Consider the following 18,504-nt stretch of genomic DNA (forward strand, 5'->3'; position numbering starts at 1 on the left):
TCATTAACATCCTCATCATCATCCCCTTGTCATCATCCCACACATCCCCCCTTCATCATCCCCTTGTCATCATCCCACACATCCCCCCTTCATCATCCCCTTGTCATCATCCCACACATCCCCCCTTCATCATCCCCTTGTAATCATCCCACACACCCCCCTTCATCATCCCACACCCCCCCCCTTCCTCATCCCACACCCCCCCTTCATCATCCTCTTGTCATCATCCCACACCCCCCCCTTCATCATCCTCTTCTCATCATTCGCCCTCAGTGGTCTTCAACCTGCGGACCTCCAGAGGTTTCAAAACTACAACTCCCAGCAAGCCCGAGCAGCCATCGGCTGTCCGGGCTTGCTGGGAGTTGTAGTTTTGAAACCTCCGGAGGTCCGCAGGTTGAAGACCACTGCGGCCTTCAACATCATCCAGCCCCCTCTCACCCCCCTTTAGTTCTGTACAGTACTCACCTCCGCTCGGCGCTGGTCCGGTGCTGCAGGACTGTCCGGTGGGGAGGTGGTCCGGTGGGATAGTGGTTCCGGGCTGCTATCTTCACCGGGGGCGCCTCTTCTCCGCGCTTCCAGCCCGGAATAGAGGCGTTGCCTTGACAATGACGCAGAAGTACGTTGGCAATGAACGCACCTCTGTGTCGTTGTCAAGGCAACGTGACTATTCTGGGGCCGGGCCCGAAGCGCTTAGAAGAGGCCTCCCCGGTGAAGATAGCAGCCCGGAACCACTATCCCACCGGACCACCTCCTCACCGGACAGTCCTGCAGCACCGGACCAGCGCCGAGCGGAGGTGAGCACTGTACAGAACTAAAGGGGGGTGAGAGGGGGCTGGATGATGTCGAAGGCCGCAGTGGTCTTCAACCTGCGGACCTCAGGAGGTTTCAAAACTACAACTCCCAGCAAGCCCGGACAGCCGATGGCTGCCCGGGCTTGCTGGGAGTTGTAGTTTTGAAACCTCTGGAGGTCCGCAGGTTGAAGACCACTGCGGGTGGGGGAGTTCACTCGAGTATAAGCCGAGGGGGGTGTTTTCAGCACGAAAAATCGTGCTGAAAAACTCGGCTTATACTCGAGTATATACGGTAATTTGCCAGAAGAGTCCCAGCAAATTGGGGGAGGTTGGCAGCTACCCATGACAAAATTCTGAGTTGTTTGCTGTAGGGACAAACTTGGCTCTGCTTTTATCTCTACAGGCTTAGGTTGACCTCTGCATGAGGAGTAAATGAGAAATTGAACAAATCTATTGAAACTGGTTATGCTAAAAAGAAAATCATTACTTTTCTTTTGTGTCATGAATCCATTCTCAGAAAGCCTTCGATAATATTATTCTTAGGATCCTGTGTCTATATATATGACCACAGACCTTCAATGCAATGTCCACTTGTACTCACCAGTCTCCGGGTCATCGTTCTTTGCACTGGTGAGTGGCATTTGAGTATTTCTATTGTCCTGTCCTGGAAATGTGATGTAATAAAGTTACATATGGGAAATATTTAACAGAATTTACACACAGTTCATTTTATTTCAGACAATTGATGCCTCCATATTTGTAAAACACAACATGTGCTGCTGTCATTCAATTTCAAAATGGAAACTGACCATTAAAATCTACAGGAAGGGATTAAAATATTGATGCACTCGTATGTGTTCCATATTTGTTCCAATATTTTCATCCGTATTGCATCCGTTTTTCAAAGTATAGTTCAATTTTCTGCCTTGAAGACATCCATCAGTATTTACTATACAGACATACTGATATAATAGTGATGTAATAGTGATGTAATAGTGACGTAATAGTGATGTAATAGTGATATAATAGTGATGGAATAGTGATGTAATAGTGATGTAATACTGATGTAATACTGATATAATAGTGATATAATAGTGATGTAATAGTGATGTAATAGTGATGTAATAGTGATATAATAGTGATGTAATACCGATGTAATAGTGATGTAATAGTGATGTAATAGTGATGTAATAGTGATGTAATAGTGATGTAATAGTGATACAATAGTGATGTAATAGTGATATAATAGTGATGTAATAGTGATATAATAGTGATGTAATGGTGATGTAATACTGATGTAATACCGATATAATAGTGATGTAATACTGATGTAATACTGATGTAATAGTGATGTAATAGTGATGTAATAGTGATACAATAGTGATGTAATAGTGATGTAATAGTGATGTAATAGTGATGTAATAGTGATGTAATAGTGATGTAATAGTGATACAATAGTGATGTAATAGTGATGTAATAGTGATGTAATAGTGATGTAATACCGATGTAATAGTGATGTAATAGTGATGTAATACTGATGTAATAGTGATGTAATAGTGATGTAATAGTGATGTAATAGTGATGTAATACTGATGTAATAGTGATGTAATACTGATGTAATAGTGATGTAATACTGATATAATAGTGATGTAATAGTGATGTAATACTAATGTAATAGTGATGTAATACTGATGTAATACTGATATAATAGTGATGTAATAGTGATGTAATACTGATGTAATAGTGATATAATAGTGATGTAATACTGATGTAATAGTGATGTAATACTGATGTAATAGTGATGTAATAGTGATGTAATAGTGATGTAATAGTGATGTAATACTGATGTAATACTGATGTAATAGTGATGTAATAGTGATGTAATAGTGATGTAATAGTGATGTAATAGTGATGTAATAGTGATGTAATACTGATGTAATACTGATGTAATAGTGATGTAATACCGATGTAATAGTGATGTAATAGTGATGTAATACTGATGTAATAGTGATGTAATAGTGATGTAATAGTGATGTAATAGGGATGTAATACTGATGTAATAGTGATGTAATACTGATGTAATACTGATGTAATAGTGATGTAATAGTGATGTAATAGTGATGTAATAGTGATGTAATACTGATGTAATAGTGATGTAATAGTGATGTAATAGTGATGTAATAGTGATGTAATACTGATGTAATAGTGATGTAATACTGATGTAATACTGATGTAATACTGATGTAATACTGATGTAATAGTGATGTAATAGTGATGTAATAGTGATGTAATAGTGATGTAATACTGATGTAATAGTGATGTAATAGTGATGTAATAGTGATGTAATACTGATGTAATAGTGATGTAATACTGATGTAATAGTGATGTAATAGTGATGTAATACAGATGTAATACTGATGGTCGTGACGTCACGACTCCCCCAGCCCGCATCCAACGTTTGGAACACAATGTTCCAAATGCTGGGGCAGTGGAGTACCCCTTTAAGGACAACCATGTCAGGGATTTGGCTTCACCCATATTTCCTAAACCAGCTGTTATTTTAACAACCAGTTAGGGGGGGGGGGGTTTACCAGTAAGTGCCCTGGACAATAATTTGCCAGAAGAGTCCCAGCAAATTGGGGAAGGTTGGCAGCTACCCATGACAAAATTCTGAGTGGTTTGCTGTAGGGAAAAACTTGGCTCTGCTTTTATCTCTACAGGCTTAGGTTGACCTCTGCATGAGGAGGAAATGAGAAATTGAACAAATCTATTTAAACTGGTTATGCTAAAAAGAAAATCATTACTTTTCTTTTGTGTCATGAATCCATTCTCAGAAAGCCTTCGATAATATTATTGTCACGATTCGGCTTACAGGTTGTGGATCCTCTGTGTCAGCGAGGGATTGGCGTGGACAGTGCTGGTGGACCGGTTCTAAGAGGCTACTGGTGTTCACCAGAGCCCGCCGCAAAGCGGGATGGTCTTGCTGCGGCAGTAGCAACCAGGTCGTATCCACTAGCAACGGCTCAACCTCGCTGACTGCTGAGAAGGTGTGGGACAGAAGGACTAGGCAGAGGCAAGGTCAGACGTAGCAGAAGGTCGGGGCAGGCGGCAAGGTTCGTAGTCAAGATGGATAGCAGGAGTTCAGGTAACACAGGCTTTGGACAACACTAAACGCTTTCACTGGCACAAGGCAACAAGATCCGGCAAGGGAGTGCAGGGGAAGTGATGTGATATAGCCAGGGAGCAGGTGGAAGCCAATTAAGCTAATTGGGCCAGGCACCAATCATTGGTGCACTGGCCCTTTAAGTCTCAGAGAGCTGGCGCGCGCGCGCCCTAGAGAGCGGAGCCGCGCGCGCCAGCACATGACAGCAGGGGACCGTGACGGGTAAGTGACTTGGGATGCGATTCGCGAGCGGGCGCGTCCCGCTGTGCGAATCGCATCCCCGACGGCCATGTCAGTGCAGCGCTCCCGGTCAGCGGGACTGACCGGGGCACTGCAGGGAGAGAGACGCCGTGAGCGCTCCGGGGAGGAGCAGGGACCCGGAGCGCTCGGCGTAACAGTACCCCCCCCCCTTAGGTCTCCCCCTTTTTTTGTCCGACAACTGCTTTACCTGGGACGAGGACACCGGGAGTGAATGGAGGGTTTCCTCAAAGGCAGGCAGTACAGCAGGAGTGGGAATGGGGAGGGAGGGCAGAGGGTGAAGCTTGGCACGGGGCAGTGTGTCACCAGGACGGGGGCCATGAGGAGGCACTGAGGCTTGCCTGACAGGACTGGGAGGGGGGGAGAGGCATTTCTTATGGCAAGCAGAGTCCCAGTTCTTGATCTCCCCGGTGGTCCAGTCAAGGGTGGGAGAATGAAGCCGGAGCCATGGCAGACCGAGGAGGACCTCAGAGGTGCAGTTGGGAAGGACGAAGAATTCAATCATTTCGTGATGGGGTCCAATACACATTAAGAGGGGTTTTGTGCGGTAACGCACGGTGCAATCCAATCTGACTCCGTTGACCGCGGAAATGTAGAGCGGCTTGACGAGACGGGTCACCGGGATGCAGAATTTATTCACCAAAGACTCCAAAATAAAATTCCCAGAGGCACCAGAGTCCAAGCAGGCCACGGCTGAGAGGGAGGAGTTGGCAGAAGGAGAGATCCGCACGGGCACCGTGAGACGTGGAGAAGCAGATTTTGAACCAAGAGACGCCACACCCACGTGAGCTGGGTGCGTGCGTGCATTTCCTAGACGTGGAGGACGAATAGGGCAATCCACTAAGAAATGCTCGGTACTGGCACAGTACAGACAAAGATTTTCTTCCCTACGGCGATTCCTCTCTTCCTGGGTCAGGCGAGACCGATCCACTTGCATGGCCTCCTCGGCGGGAGGCCCAGGCGTAGATTGCAAAGGATACTGTGGGAGAGGTGCCCAGAGATCTAAGTCTTTTTCCTGGCGGAGCTCCTGATGTCTCTCAGAAAAACGCATGTCAATGCGTGTGGCCAAATGGATAAGTTCTTGCAGGTTGGCAGGAATCTCTCGTGCGGCCAGCACATCCTTGATGCTACTGGATAGGCCTTTTTTAAAGGTCGCGCAGAGAGCCTCGTTATTCCATGATAATTCGGAAGCAAGAGTACGAAATTGGATGGCGTACTCGCCCACTGAAGAATTACCCTGGACCAGGTTCAGCAGGGCAGTCTCGGCAGAAGAAGCTCGGGCTGGTTCCTCGGACACACTACGGACTTCAGCGAAGAAGGACTGGACTGTGGCTGTGGCAGGATCATTGCGGTCCCAGAGCGGTGTGGCCCAAGACAAGGCCTTTCCTGAAAGAAGGCTCACTACGAACGCCACCTTAGACCGTTCTGTAGGAAACAAGTCCGACAACATCTCCATATGCAGGGAACACTGAGACAAAAATCCACGGCAGAGTCTGGAGTCCCCATCAAATTTGTCCGGCAGGGACAAGCGGAGGCTAGGAGCGGCCACTCGCTGCGGAGGAGGTGCAGGAGCTGGCGGAGGAGATGGTTGCTGCTGTAGCAGAGGCAGAAGTTGCTGTAACATGGCGGTCAACTGCGACAGCTGCTGTCCTTGTTGGGCAATCTGCTGCGATTGCTGAGCGACCACCGTGGGAAGGTCAGCGAGACTTGGCAGCGGCACCTCAGCGGGATCCATGGCCGGATATACTGTCACGATTCGGCTTACAGGTTGTGGATCCTCTGTGTCAGCGAGGGATTGGCGTGGACCGTGCTGGTGGACCGGTTCTAAGAGGCTACTGGTGTTCACCAGAGCCCGCCGCAAAGCGGGATGGTCTTGCTGCGACAGTAGCAACCAGGTCGTATCCACTAGCAACGGCTCAACCTCGCTGACTGCTGAGAAGGCGTGGGACAGAAGGACTAGGCAGAGGCAAGGTCAGACGTAGCAGAAGGTCGGGGCAGGTGGCAAGGTTCGTAGTCAAGATGGATAGCAGGAGTTCTGGAACACAGGCTTGGACAACACTAAACGCTTTCACTGGCACAAGGCAACAAGATCCAGCAAGGGAGTGCAGGGGAAGTGATGTGATATAGCCAGGGAGCAGGTGGAAGCCAATAAGCTAATTGGACCAGGCACCAATCATTAGTGCACTGGCCCTTTAAGTCTCAGAGAGCTGGCGCGCGCGCGCCCTAGAGAGCAGAGCCGCGCGCGCCAGCACATGACAGCAGGGGACCGTGACGGGTAAGTGACTTGGGATGCGATTCGCGAGCGGGCGCGTCCCGCTGTGCGAATCGCATCCCCGACGGCCATGTCAGTGCAGCGCTCCCGGTCAGCGGGACTGACCGGGGCGCTGCAGGGAGAGAGACGCCGTGAGCGCTCCGGGGAGGAGCAGGGACCCGGAGCGCTCGGCGTAACAATTATTCTTAGGATCCTGTGTCTATATATATGACCACAGACCTTCAATGCAATGTCCACTTGTACTCACCAGTCTCCGGGTCATCGTTCTTTGCACTGGTGAGTGGCATTTGAGTATTTCTATTGTCCTGTCCTGGAAATGTGATGTGATGTAATAAAGTTACATATGGGAAATATTTAACAGAATTTACACACAGTTCATTTTATTTCAGACAATTGATGCCTCCATATTTGTAAAACACAACATGTGCTGCTGTCATTCAATTTCAAAATGGAAAATGACCATTAAAATCTACAGGAAGGGATTAAAATATTGATGCACTCGTATGTGTTCCATATTTGTTCCAATATTTTCATCCGTATTGCATCCGTTTTTCAAAGTATAGTTCAATTTTCTGCCTTGAAGACATCCATCAGTATTTACTATACAGACATACTGATATAATAGTGATGGAATAGTGATGTAATAGTGATGTAATAGTGATATAATAGTGATGTAATAGTGATGTAATACTGATATAATAGTGATATAATACTGATGTAATAGTGATGTAATAGTGATATAATAGTGATGTAATAGTGATGTAATAGTGATGTAATACTGATATAATAGTGATGTAATAGTGATGTAATAGTGATGTAATAGTGATGTAATAGTGATGTAATACTGATGTAATAGTGATATAATACTGATGTAATAGTGATGTAATAGTGATGTAATACTGATGTAATAGTGATGTAATACTGATGTAATAGTGATGTAATACTGATGCAATAGTGATGTAATACTGATGTAATACTGATGTAATACTGATGTAATACTGATGCAATAGTGATGTAATACTGATGTAATACTGATGTAATAGTGATGTAATAGTGATGTAATACTGATGCAATAGTGATGTAATACTGATGTAATAGTGATGTAACAGTGATGTAATAGTGATGTAATAGTGATGTAATAGTGATGTAATAGTGATGTAATACTGATGTAATAGTGATGTAATACTGATGTAACAGTGATGTAATACTTATTTAATAGTGATGTCATAGTGATGTAATACTGATGTAATAGTGATGTAATAGTGATGTAATACTGATGTAATACTGATGTAATACTGATGTAATAGTGATGTAATAGTGATGTAATAGTGATGTAACAGTGATGTAACAGTGATGTAATACTGATGTAATACTGATGTAATAGTGATGTAATAGTGATGTAATAGTGATGTAATAGTGATGTAATAGTGATGTAATACTGATGTAATAGTGATGTAATAGTGATGTAATAGTGATGTAATAGTGATGTAATAGTGATGTAATACTGATGTAATAGTGATGTAATAGTGATGTAATACTGATGTAATACTGATGTAATACTGATGTAATAGTGATGTAATACTGATGTAATAGTGATGTAATACTGATACAATTTCAGATCCATATAGTGAACATTTACAATACACTCCAGGCCTTATGGTGCTATTTGTTATCTTTCCTTTCTACACTCAAGCTCTGTAAGGCTAGAATTCCACTGAGGTTTTTGCCCTGCATTTTTTTAGGCTTAAAAACACCAGAAAAAAACGCCAGAAAAACTGTCACTGTTTTTCCCTGCATTTTCTTGTCTTTTTATGGCGTTTTTACCTTTGTGTGCAATTTGCCTTTTTTGGCCCCTTTGGTGTTTTTTTTTTTTCTAAATTTGTTGGGTACCAAAAGAAAAAAAAGAAAAAGGATGAAGTAGGGATGGAACAGACTGTTCCATGATGGGAGTAGTAGTACCTGTACTAATAGAAAGATCGCCCCTGGTGTCATTACTGACACCCGCTGCGATTGTTCTATCTATTGCAGAGATGCGGAGCGGCTCTATACAGCGCTCGCATCTCTGCTCTGTACTCCGGCCAGTAATGTGAATAGAACATCACTCATTCATATTTTCCGCCCAGAGTGGGGATTGGCCGGATGGTTGCAGCCAATCCCTGCACTCAGAGGGAAATATGAATGAGTGATGTTCTATTCATATCACTGGTCAGCTGGAGTATAGTGCTGAGATGTGGAGCACAGGAGAAAGTCGCTCCGCATCTCTGCAATCCGCAATCAGGAGTGACATCCGCTGTGATCTGTCCTTAACTGCAAGTACTACTACTCCCAACATGAAGCACACTATGCTCTATGCTGGAAGCTGTAGTACCTGCATTAATAGACAGAATTGCAGCGAGTGTCACTTCTGACACCTGTTGTGATCTGTCTATTAATGTAGTTACTACAGCACTCAGTATGGAGCAAAGTGTGCTCCATGTTGGGAGTAGTAGTACTTGCAGTTAAGGAAAGATCCCAGCGGGTGTCACTCCTGACACCCGCTGTGATCCTCCTGTATAATGTATAAATGCGGCCGGTCGCTCCTCTCTGGTCCCCTGCACTGACGTATATACACCTAGTCATATTTCCCACAGAGAGTTGTGATTGGCTGAACCATCCGGCCAATCACAGCTCTCTGCAGGAAATATGAATAGGTGTATATATATATGGCAGTGCAGGGGACCAGAGAAGAGCAGCCGCCGCATCTATACATTATACAGGAGGATCGCAATGTACCCGGGGCGATCTGTCAATTAGTACAGGTACTACTACTCCCATCATGGAACAGTGTGTTCCATGTTGGGAGTAGTAGTGCTACCCATAAAAATGTTGAAAAAAAGTGAAAAAAAACACACATACTACATTTTTATTATTGTCGGCTACATTTTTAGTGCCCTGCCTGCCCACATAAATTGATCCCTATTTAAAAATTAATAAAAATGTAGTTTTAAAAAAGATAAATTTTGTTAAATACTATTTTTTCCATCACTACTGTATCTTTTTTATTATTTTTTTTTTAATGATACCCTACGGAATTTTAATAAAAAAGGCATCTCCATCACTTTTTTGGATCGCTAAAGTCCAAAAAAGAATAAAAACCGCCAGCAAAAACGCCAAAGTTAAAACCAACATGGCGTTTTTCTTGGTGTTTCTTCTCTCCCATAGACTTCTATGGGAGGAAAACGCCGCGATTTCTGTGCAGAAAATGCCAAACTAGGTTTTGTTGGGCATTTTGAAAAACCAGCCTCTGAGCATAAAATTGCTGAAAAACGCCAAAAGGATAAAAAAAAACGCCAAACTGAAAAACGCCAAATGGATCTGCCATTTTGCAGTTTACTATTGACTTGCAGCTAACATCTGGATGTTGCGTTTTTTTTTGCTGAAAAAACGCTGTGCAGCAAAATGGCCGTTCTTTATGGCGTTTTTGCTAGAAAAAAATCCTCAGAGGAATTCCAGCCAAAGACTCAGCAGTGCACATTCTGCCATATAGGCCACTGACTCCTGAAGTTTGTTATTTACGCCATATACTGTGAGTTTGTACCTAAAAAAATTATACCCAACCCCTGTGAGACAGTGACGAGTGGTGGGTGGGGATTGCTATATTTTCCCAAGGTACCTATCATATGTAGCAAGCAGGTTTCTGGAGGTGCATATCTCATCCACGGAAAGCTGGGTCAGATGTGAGAAAATCCTGTAAAGAGTTAAATCTCTAGTAGACCTTAGCTAGTCCTATGTTCTGGCCTGGAACTTAAAAAATTAAAGGGATATTGGTAGTGGGTCTTTTCATTCCGTTTCCTAGGCCACTCCAGGCTTTAAAACAGCACAGGTGCTGGAGACAGGTCATTAACTGACCTCTTAGTATAACTGGTATTTAAAGGAGTACTCCACTGGCCAGCATTCGGAAGTGAATGTTCCGAATATTGTTTTCGCACTGCGGCCACGCCCATTGTGACGTCATGGCCATACCCCCTCATTGCAAGTCAATGGGAGGGGGCGTGACGGCAGTCATGCCCCCTCCCATAGACTTGCATTGAGGGGCGTGAGCATGAAGTCACAATGGGCGTGGCCGCCCCCCGCAGCGCGAAAACAGCGTTCGGAATATTTACTTCTGAACGTTGGCCAGTGGAGTACCCCTTTAAGTTGCCTTGGTAGTTGTGAGGTACTGGACCTAACGTCCTGAAGTGCTGACCTCTGCTGGGACACTTGCCAGTTTTGTCGGGTGGCTAGTAGTAAGCCAGTTGTATAGTGAGGGCAATGTGAACATGGGTGTGTGTGAACTGTGTTACTGTCTCAGAATTCTGTTTAATGTCGCATGTCTCTACCGAGCTAAACTCCCACAACCCTTAGGAATTCTCCGGAATAGTTACTGTAGAATAAGCAGGGAAAAGTGAAAGTGAAACTATATCCCTTGCTAGAGATGATGCCCCCCCCCAGGACATTCTGGTCGGTGGTGAGTCGTGACCTTTCTACTAAAGTTTGCACCTGAAAGGAACACAGATCTACAATAAAAGACAGAGGACGTACTTACTTCTTCTTTTATGTTTGTGATATATTATAGCCAGGATGACCATAGCCAGAATGACGACAACCACGAGAATAACTATAATAATGATATAAAGGGTCTGATTCACCGACTTTGTTTCTGTTAAAATATACAATTAAAGATTATTAGATTAATTAGAAATATATTCAATACATATAATAAACAGACATAAACAAATGCTGCGATCTACAACTGGTCTGGTACAACTACAGTAAAATTGGTGGAGGATCACACGTTTATTAGCCATATACATAGAGGAGATGGGGCCCTATAACAAAGACTAAACTGGGCCCCCAGTATAATGGGATACCGTTCCTCTGGAGAGGGGAGTTCTGCATTTATTATAATCACCCAGTAGCAATGGGAATGAGACCAATATATACCCCATAATGGTGTAAAGGGCAAAGAAATTACAAAATGATTGCCTTATAGGCTCCTGTCAGTTTGTATCCCTAGACTAATTCTATTTCATACAGTCCGCCCCTTCTCACCCCTAATCTACCCCTGAAGGGACCAAAGGAAAAAGAAGGGTATTGAGCAAAAAGGAGATAAGTATAGAGGGAGGAAAAAATAGTTTTTACCAATTATCCCTATGAAACTCCCGAGACTACTTCTTAGAAGATTTTGCCAAAATCTGCTCAAAGTTTTGTACTTTCTGGATTATGGCCAACCAGTTCATAACATTTGGGGGATTATGATCAAACCATCCTCTTACAATTATAAGCTTGGCATATGAGAAAACCTGATTAGGATTCTCTGATGAGGCGACACCCCAATATCTCCCAACAATATATTTTTTGGGTCTCCATCCAGCCTGATTTTTAACCTATTTTCAATAGCCCTTATAACGGTCCCCCAACATTTCTGAATAGATTCACATTCCCTTATGAGATAAAGGAATCCAAGCTCACCCATCTGACATTTTGGGCACTGAGCATCCTCCCTGTAACCCATACAGTGGGGATCAAAAGTTTGGGCACCCCAGGTAAAAAATTTGTATTAATGTGCATAAAGAAGCCAAGGAAAGATGGAAAAATCTCCAAAAGGCATCAAATTACAGATTAGACATTCTTATAATATGTCAACAAATGTTAGATTTTATTTCCATCATTTACACTTTCAAAATAACAGAAAACAAAAAAAATAGTGTCTGCAAAAGTTTGGGCACCCTGCAGAATTTATAGCATGCGCTGCCCCCTTTGTAAAGCTGAGACCTGCCAGTGTCATGGATTGTTCTCAATCATCATCTGGGAAGACCAGGTGATGTCAATCGCAAAGGTTTTAAATGCCCAGACTCATCTGACCTTGCCCCAACAATCAGCACCATGGGTTCTTCTAAGCAGTTGTCTAGAAATCTGAAACTGAAAATAGTTGACGCTCACAAAGCCGGAGAAGGCAATAAGAAGATGAGTGCACGTACTTGACTTTGTTGTCGTAGATAATTTACATTAAAAAATTTTTTTCCATCAGAGTACCCCTTTAATCTTTTATGAAGGATATTATTACCTCTATATCTCAGCTTAAAATCTATCTGGAGAGGCTCCTTAAGAGATTCATGTTGGACTCTACATGAGAAGTCTCGCGCTCTGTCCTCCTCGGTGGGTGTTATGGTCACTGAACTGTCCACACTGAAGGTTCCATCTGAATTACTCCGGGGTCCATCCATAGTGACATGTCCCAGGATCTCTGTGCCCCTTAACCATGTAATAGTAACGTCCTCAGGGTAGAATCCAGTGATGGAGCAGCTCAGAACACTCTCTTCATTTACACCAACAGTTTTATTGGTCATCACAATCCGCGGAGGAGCTGACAAAAAGGACAATGACAAAAATAGATGAATATTCAATATAATTCTCATACTTACATGGAGATAACTAACGGAAAAACTCATTTAGCACCAGATTTATGAACGTCATGGTCCGCCTCACAATTTATGGTAAAATACATTGTTATTGTAAGAGGATGCACCACAAAGCCTCGGCATTGTACAGTACAACACATGGCGATGAGGTTTTCCAAAAATTGAGGATTATCAGAAAAATTGTGAGTTTCAATTGACCATGGTTTATTATACTTATTATCTTGTAGATAAGACCCAGATTTCACATGTGGATTATAAAGGGTTATGTAGTATTTTTTTTTTTTAAACTAATATAGAGCTGAGGTGGGAGAGAATAGAAAAACCCTATACTTGCCTAGCCCCTGGTCCCCCTCAGTCCCTGTTTACCTCAGACTGGTCTTTCGTCTGGAAGCTGAAACGTTTGGCACTGAGCACTCGTCTTGGAAGAAGGAAGAAGAGAGAAGACCGGGAGATTGGACAGAGGCAATCAGGAAGGGCAGGGGGTAAGTGGGGGGTCCAACATTGGGGTTTTATTTTATTTTCCCCCTGCCCCAGCACCATATCAGTTAAAAAAAAACAAAAAAACGACTTGGATGTAAAAGAGGCAGCCAACAATAAAGTCTGTCTATTAGCCCAATGGTGCCATCGTTCTGATGCCCCACCCCTCCCAGTACTACTAGATATGATCAGGGACATTAGACAAATGGAATACCTGTCAGCCCCGGTAGATCACACGGTCACCCAGTTCCGCCTGATATGGCATTCTTGGGATGTTTGGGAAGAGGGCCTGATTAATTTCTGATTAATTCCTCCTCATACCTTTCTTTTTCATTAGCTCATGATCATGCGGATGAGACTCCTTCTATATACTTTCTACTATATTCTTTCTACTTACTTCTATCCCCTTCTTTGTATACCTATACAGTGGTCCCTCAACATACCATGGTAATCCGTTCCAAATGGACCATCGTTTGTTGAAACCATCGTATGTTGAGGGATCCGTGCAATGTAAAGTATAGGATAGTGGTCTACAACCTGCGGACCTCCAGATGTTGCAAAACTACAACACCCAGCATGCCCGGACAGCCAACGGCTGTCCAGGCATGCTGGGTGTTGTAGTTTTGCAACATCTGGAGGTCCGCAGGTTGAAGACCACTGTTAGAGGAAGTTGTACTCACCTGTCCCCGCCGTTCCGGACCGTCACCGCTCGTCACCGCTGCCCGGGATGTCGCCTTCCATCGCTTCCTCTGCTTCCCCGGCATCCTCGCTATCCGTCGCCGCCATCACGTCGCTATGCACGCCGCTCCTATTGGATGACGGGACGGCGTGCGCAGCGACGTGATGACGACGATGGAGAGCGCCGACGATGCAGAGGATCCCGAAGAGGACGAGCCGGAGCCCCGAGGACAGGTAAGTGATCGTCAGCGGACCACACGGCGCACCGTAAACGGCTATCCGGTGGCAGCTGAAGCAGTCTGCGCTGTCGGATAGCTGTTTATGCGATGGCCCCGACATACAAAAGCATCGTATGTTGATGCTGCCTTCACCATGTGATGGCCTCTGAGAGTGATTGTATGTCGGGGCCATCGTAGGTCGGGGGGTCACTGTATATATATGGTATGTCGGGGCCATCATAGGTCGGGGGGTCACTGTATATATATATATGGTATGTCGGGGCCATCGTAGGTCGGGGGGTCACTGTATATATATGGTATGTCGGGGCCATCGTAGGTCGGGGGGTCACTGTATATATATGGTATGTCGGGGCCATCGTAGGTCGGGGGGGGGTCACTGTATATATATATGGTATGTCGGGGCCATCGTAGGTCGGGGGTCACTGTATATATATGGTATGTCGGGGCCATCGTAGGTCGAGGGGTCATTGTGTATATATATGGTATGTCGGGGCCATCGTAGGTCGGGGGGTCACTGTATATATATGGTATGTCGGGGCCATCGTAGGTCGGGGGGTCACTGTATATATATGGTATGTTGGGGCCATCGTAGGTCGGGGGGGTCACTGTATATATATATGGTATGTCGGGGCCATCGTAGGTCGAGGGGTCACTGTATATATATGGTATGTCGGGGCCATCGTAGGTCGAGGGGTCACAGTATATATATGGTATGTCGGGGCCATCGTAGGTCGAGGGGTCACAGTATATATATGGTATGTCGGGGCCATCGTAGGTCGAGGGGTCACAGTATATATATATATGGTATGTCGGGGCCATCGTAAGTCGGGTGGTCACTGTATATATATGGTATGTCGGGGGTCACTGTATATATATGGTATGTCGGGGCCATCGTAGGTTGGGGGGGTCACTGTATATATATGGTATGTCGGGGCCATCGTAGGTCGGGGGTCACTGTATATATATGGTATGTCGGGGCCATCGTAGGTCGTGGGGGTCACTGTATATATATGGTATGTCGGGGCCATCGTAGGTCGGGGGGTCACTGTATATATATGGTATGTTGGGGCCATCGTAGGTCGGGGGGGTCACTGTATATATATATATGGTATGTCGGTGCCATCGTAGGTCGAGGGGTCACTGTATATATATGGTATGTCGGGGCCATCGTAGGTCGAGGGGTCACAGTATATATATGGTATGTCGGGGCCATCGTAGGTCGAGGGGTCACAGTATATATATGGTATGTCGGGGCCATCGTAAGTCGGGTGGTCACTGTATATATATGGTATGTCGGGGCCGTCGGGGGTCACTGTATATATATGGCATGTTGGGGCCATCGTAGGTCGGGGGGTCATTGCACTCTGCTCTTAGATTCTTCTCTGCCTTCTTTCTTCCGGAATCCCTGATTTTCTTTCTTGGCTGCATTGGATCTTTGTTGCTTATTTTTTCCATTATACCTGAGTGTCTACATTCTGCTTATTGGCGCACTTCACTCTATAGTCTTCATTGGCTGATTGGCTGTCTTACAGTTGACTGACTTTTAAGATGTATATTTCTAGATGCTTCCACAATGGACCTTTTATAATATAAGTGAAGACTGCTGAATCTATTATATATATATATATATATATGCCATCATATTGTCTTATTACCTGGAGATAATGCATTCCTTTCCTGTTATATTGTGTATTTGTTGTAAAACTGAAAAACGTATTTTACATAAACAATTATAAAAGAAAATAATAATCTGCACGTTACATGTCTAGATGTGCTACAAGTTTGCCACAGATTTGACTGCGCAGAGTAAGGCTACTGTGTTTTTGCATTCTGTTGAGGTACTATTTTTTTATTTTTTATTTTGGGGGGGGGGGGGGGATTTACCATTAAAACAGGATCGGACAAGATATCAAAATGATGCAGGTTCTTCTAGGAATAGTGTTGCTCACGAATATTCGCAATGCAAATTTTACTCGCGAATATCGCATATTCGCGAATATTCGCGAATATAGCACTATATGTTCGTAATTACGAATATTCGTTTTTTTTTTTCACAGTACACATCACAGTGATCACCCCTCTCTGCTTCCAGCTTGTGTGGTGTAAAGAAGTCTCTAATACTACTGTGTGAGACTGGCGTGCGAATTTTCGCTTATGTTAATTTTTGTATATGCAAATTTTCGCATATGTTAATTTTCGCATATGCGATTTTCGCATATGCGAAAATAAAACGAGCGTATTACGAATATGCGAATATTCGCGAATATATGACGAATATTCGTCCATTATATTCTCGAATATTCGCGAATTCGAATATGGTCTATGCCGCTCAACACTATTTAGGAACAGAATCCATATGCATATTGCTAGAAAAGCATTGTGATTTAAAGGCACCTTCTTTGTCATTTTGAATTTAAAAACGCTAGGTTGAAAAAACATGGTGTGAATGCGGCCTTAGAGAAACTATTTTGTAGAGAATTTTTGCGCAAGGCTGGAGTTACCTTCAACATCCACATTGATCCCCTTCTTCTTCTGTGTCGGGCTGTAGAGCACTGAACAGGTGTAGACACCGGCATCTGATATTGTTATTTTAGATATAGAAAGATCCACTATTCCATTTAATACTCTCTCTGTGTTTATTGAATATCTGGAATCGATTGTTCTTACTTGATCGTCATAACTCAGGATTTGTTTTCCCTGAAAGTGCCAAAAAGCTGCAAAATATGTGGGATCCACAGGATGGCTCCCTACTGTATATGTACAGGGAATCAGAGCAGAAGAGCCCACCCTAACCTGATATGTGGGAGGAACAAAGATCTCCAGTGCTGCACCTGCATGTAAGCAAAGTATAATATATAAGATATAGAGGGATAATGCAGTCACATTGATATTCTGTATTGTACATCGTCCGTTGAATGATTGTGGTATAAGTGACAAGGCTGCCATTGTTAGCTCATTCCACAACATTTATAAGACCTGAGATCAATTTAAAAAAAAAGTTAGGGCACTAGAGGCAAAAAATTGGTGTATGTGTATATATATAAATGGTAAATTTGAGTAGCCGTATTAGTCCGGTGATGCAGATGCAAATCAAAAAATGTTGCAGTATCTTGTAATACCTTTTTTATTGGGCTAACAGAATTTTGTAGAGAAGCTTTTGGGATTCCTCCCTTCGGGAGGAATCCCGAAAGCTTCTCTACAAAATTCTGTTAGTCCAATAAAAAAGGTATGACAAGATACTGCAACATTTTTTTATTTGCCTCTATATATATTTTTTTTATTATATATATATATATATACACACACATAAAGCCTTTCTCAAGAAACGTCGCCTTACACAGATGAGTGAATAAACCACGAGTGCCGCTTCTGCTTCTTTGTGGATATATATATATACTGTGACGATCCGTCTTGGGGATTAGCTCTGGGATCGTCCTGGACCACGCCACAGGATGCGTTTCTTCTCAATAAACCAGCAAACCAACACTTATAATGCAAATCTGGCACCTTGCCAGTTTTATTAGACAGGTTGCAGGGAAAGAAATAAACAAAAAGCAGGAACAAAACAAAATCCTAGACCGTCTGGTCACTGACTAAACAGATCAGCTTGTCCTGACTAACAACCGCTGAGCTTCCCTCAGCCGGTTAAACATATGTCCCCTGCAACCTTCTACTCACAATTCATGTCACTCTCTTTGAGCCACTCATAGCTCGGGCTGTGTACTCCTCAGCAGGCTCTGTCTCTTCCCTACAGCCCACATGCTGTCTCCTAGGAAGAGCCCACATTAGACTGAGTCTCCATCTCATATACACTTCCCTTCCTTCCTGCCTCATTATTTAAGAAGCAGGTGAGAGCTTCTGCAGGGTGAGCCAAGGAAATACACCCTTTCCTTGCCACACTGCCACAATACATATATATATATTTATATATATGAATGGTAAATTTGAGTAGCCGTATTAGTCCAGTGATGCAGATGCAAATCAAAAAATGTTGCAGTATCTTGTAATAACCTTTTTTATTGGACTAACAGAATTTTCAATCAATGTTGGGACACGTCCTATATAAATGGATGGGACATAAGTAATAATAATTTGCTCTTCTTTGGAATCTTCCTAATGTCCCTTTTCATAAGTTGTTAATTATGGTGTTCACCAATTTTAACATTGTGTTTTCCAGAGGAGGAGT

General features: G+C 43.6%; 1 protein-coding gene across 1 annotated transcript in view; it reads right to left on the bottom strand.

The window, feature by feature from the left end:
• Positions 1–17,264, bottom strand: part of LOC130285343 (uncharacterized) — a 41,720-nt gene extending 24,456 nt beyond the window's left edge. The window contains exons 1-6 of the mRNA XM_056536702.1: positions 16,820–17,264; positions 12,570–12,869; positions 11,049–11,162; positions 6,728–6,794; positions 3,383–3,525; positions 1,393–1,455 (exon numbers count right to left, since the gene is read on the bottom strand). Of these exons, the coding sequence (XP_056392677.1) occupies positions 1,393–1,455; positions 3,383–3,525; positions 6,728–6,794; positions 11,049–11,162; positions 12,570–12,869; positions 16,820–17,264 (1,132 nt within the window). The remainder of the gene's footprint in view (positions 1–1,392; positions 1,456–3,382; positions 3,526–6,727; positions 6,795–11,048; positions 11,163–12,569; positions 12,870–16,819) is intronic.
• Between the last annotated feature and the right edge of the window lie 1,240 nt (positions 17,265–18,504).

Source organism: Hyla sarda, chromosome 8 (assembly GCF_029499605.1).
Source record: "Hyla sarda isolate aHylSar1 chromosome 8, aHylSar1.hap1, whole genome shotgun sequence".
In the NCBI taxonomy this organism is placed as follows: domain Eukaryota; kingdom Metazoa; phylum Chordata; class Amphibia; order Anura; family Hylidae; genus Hyla; species Hyla sarda.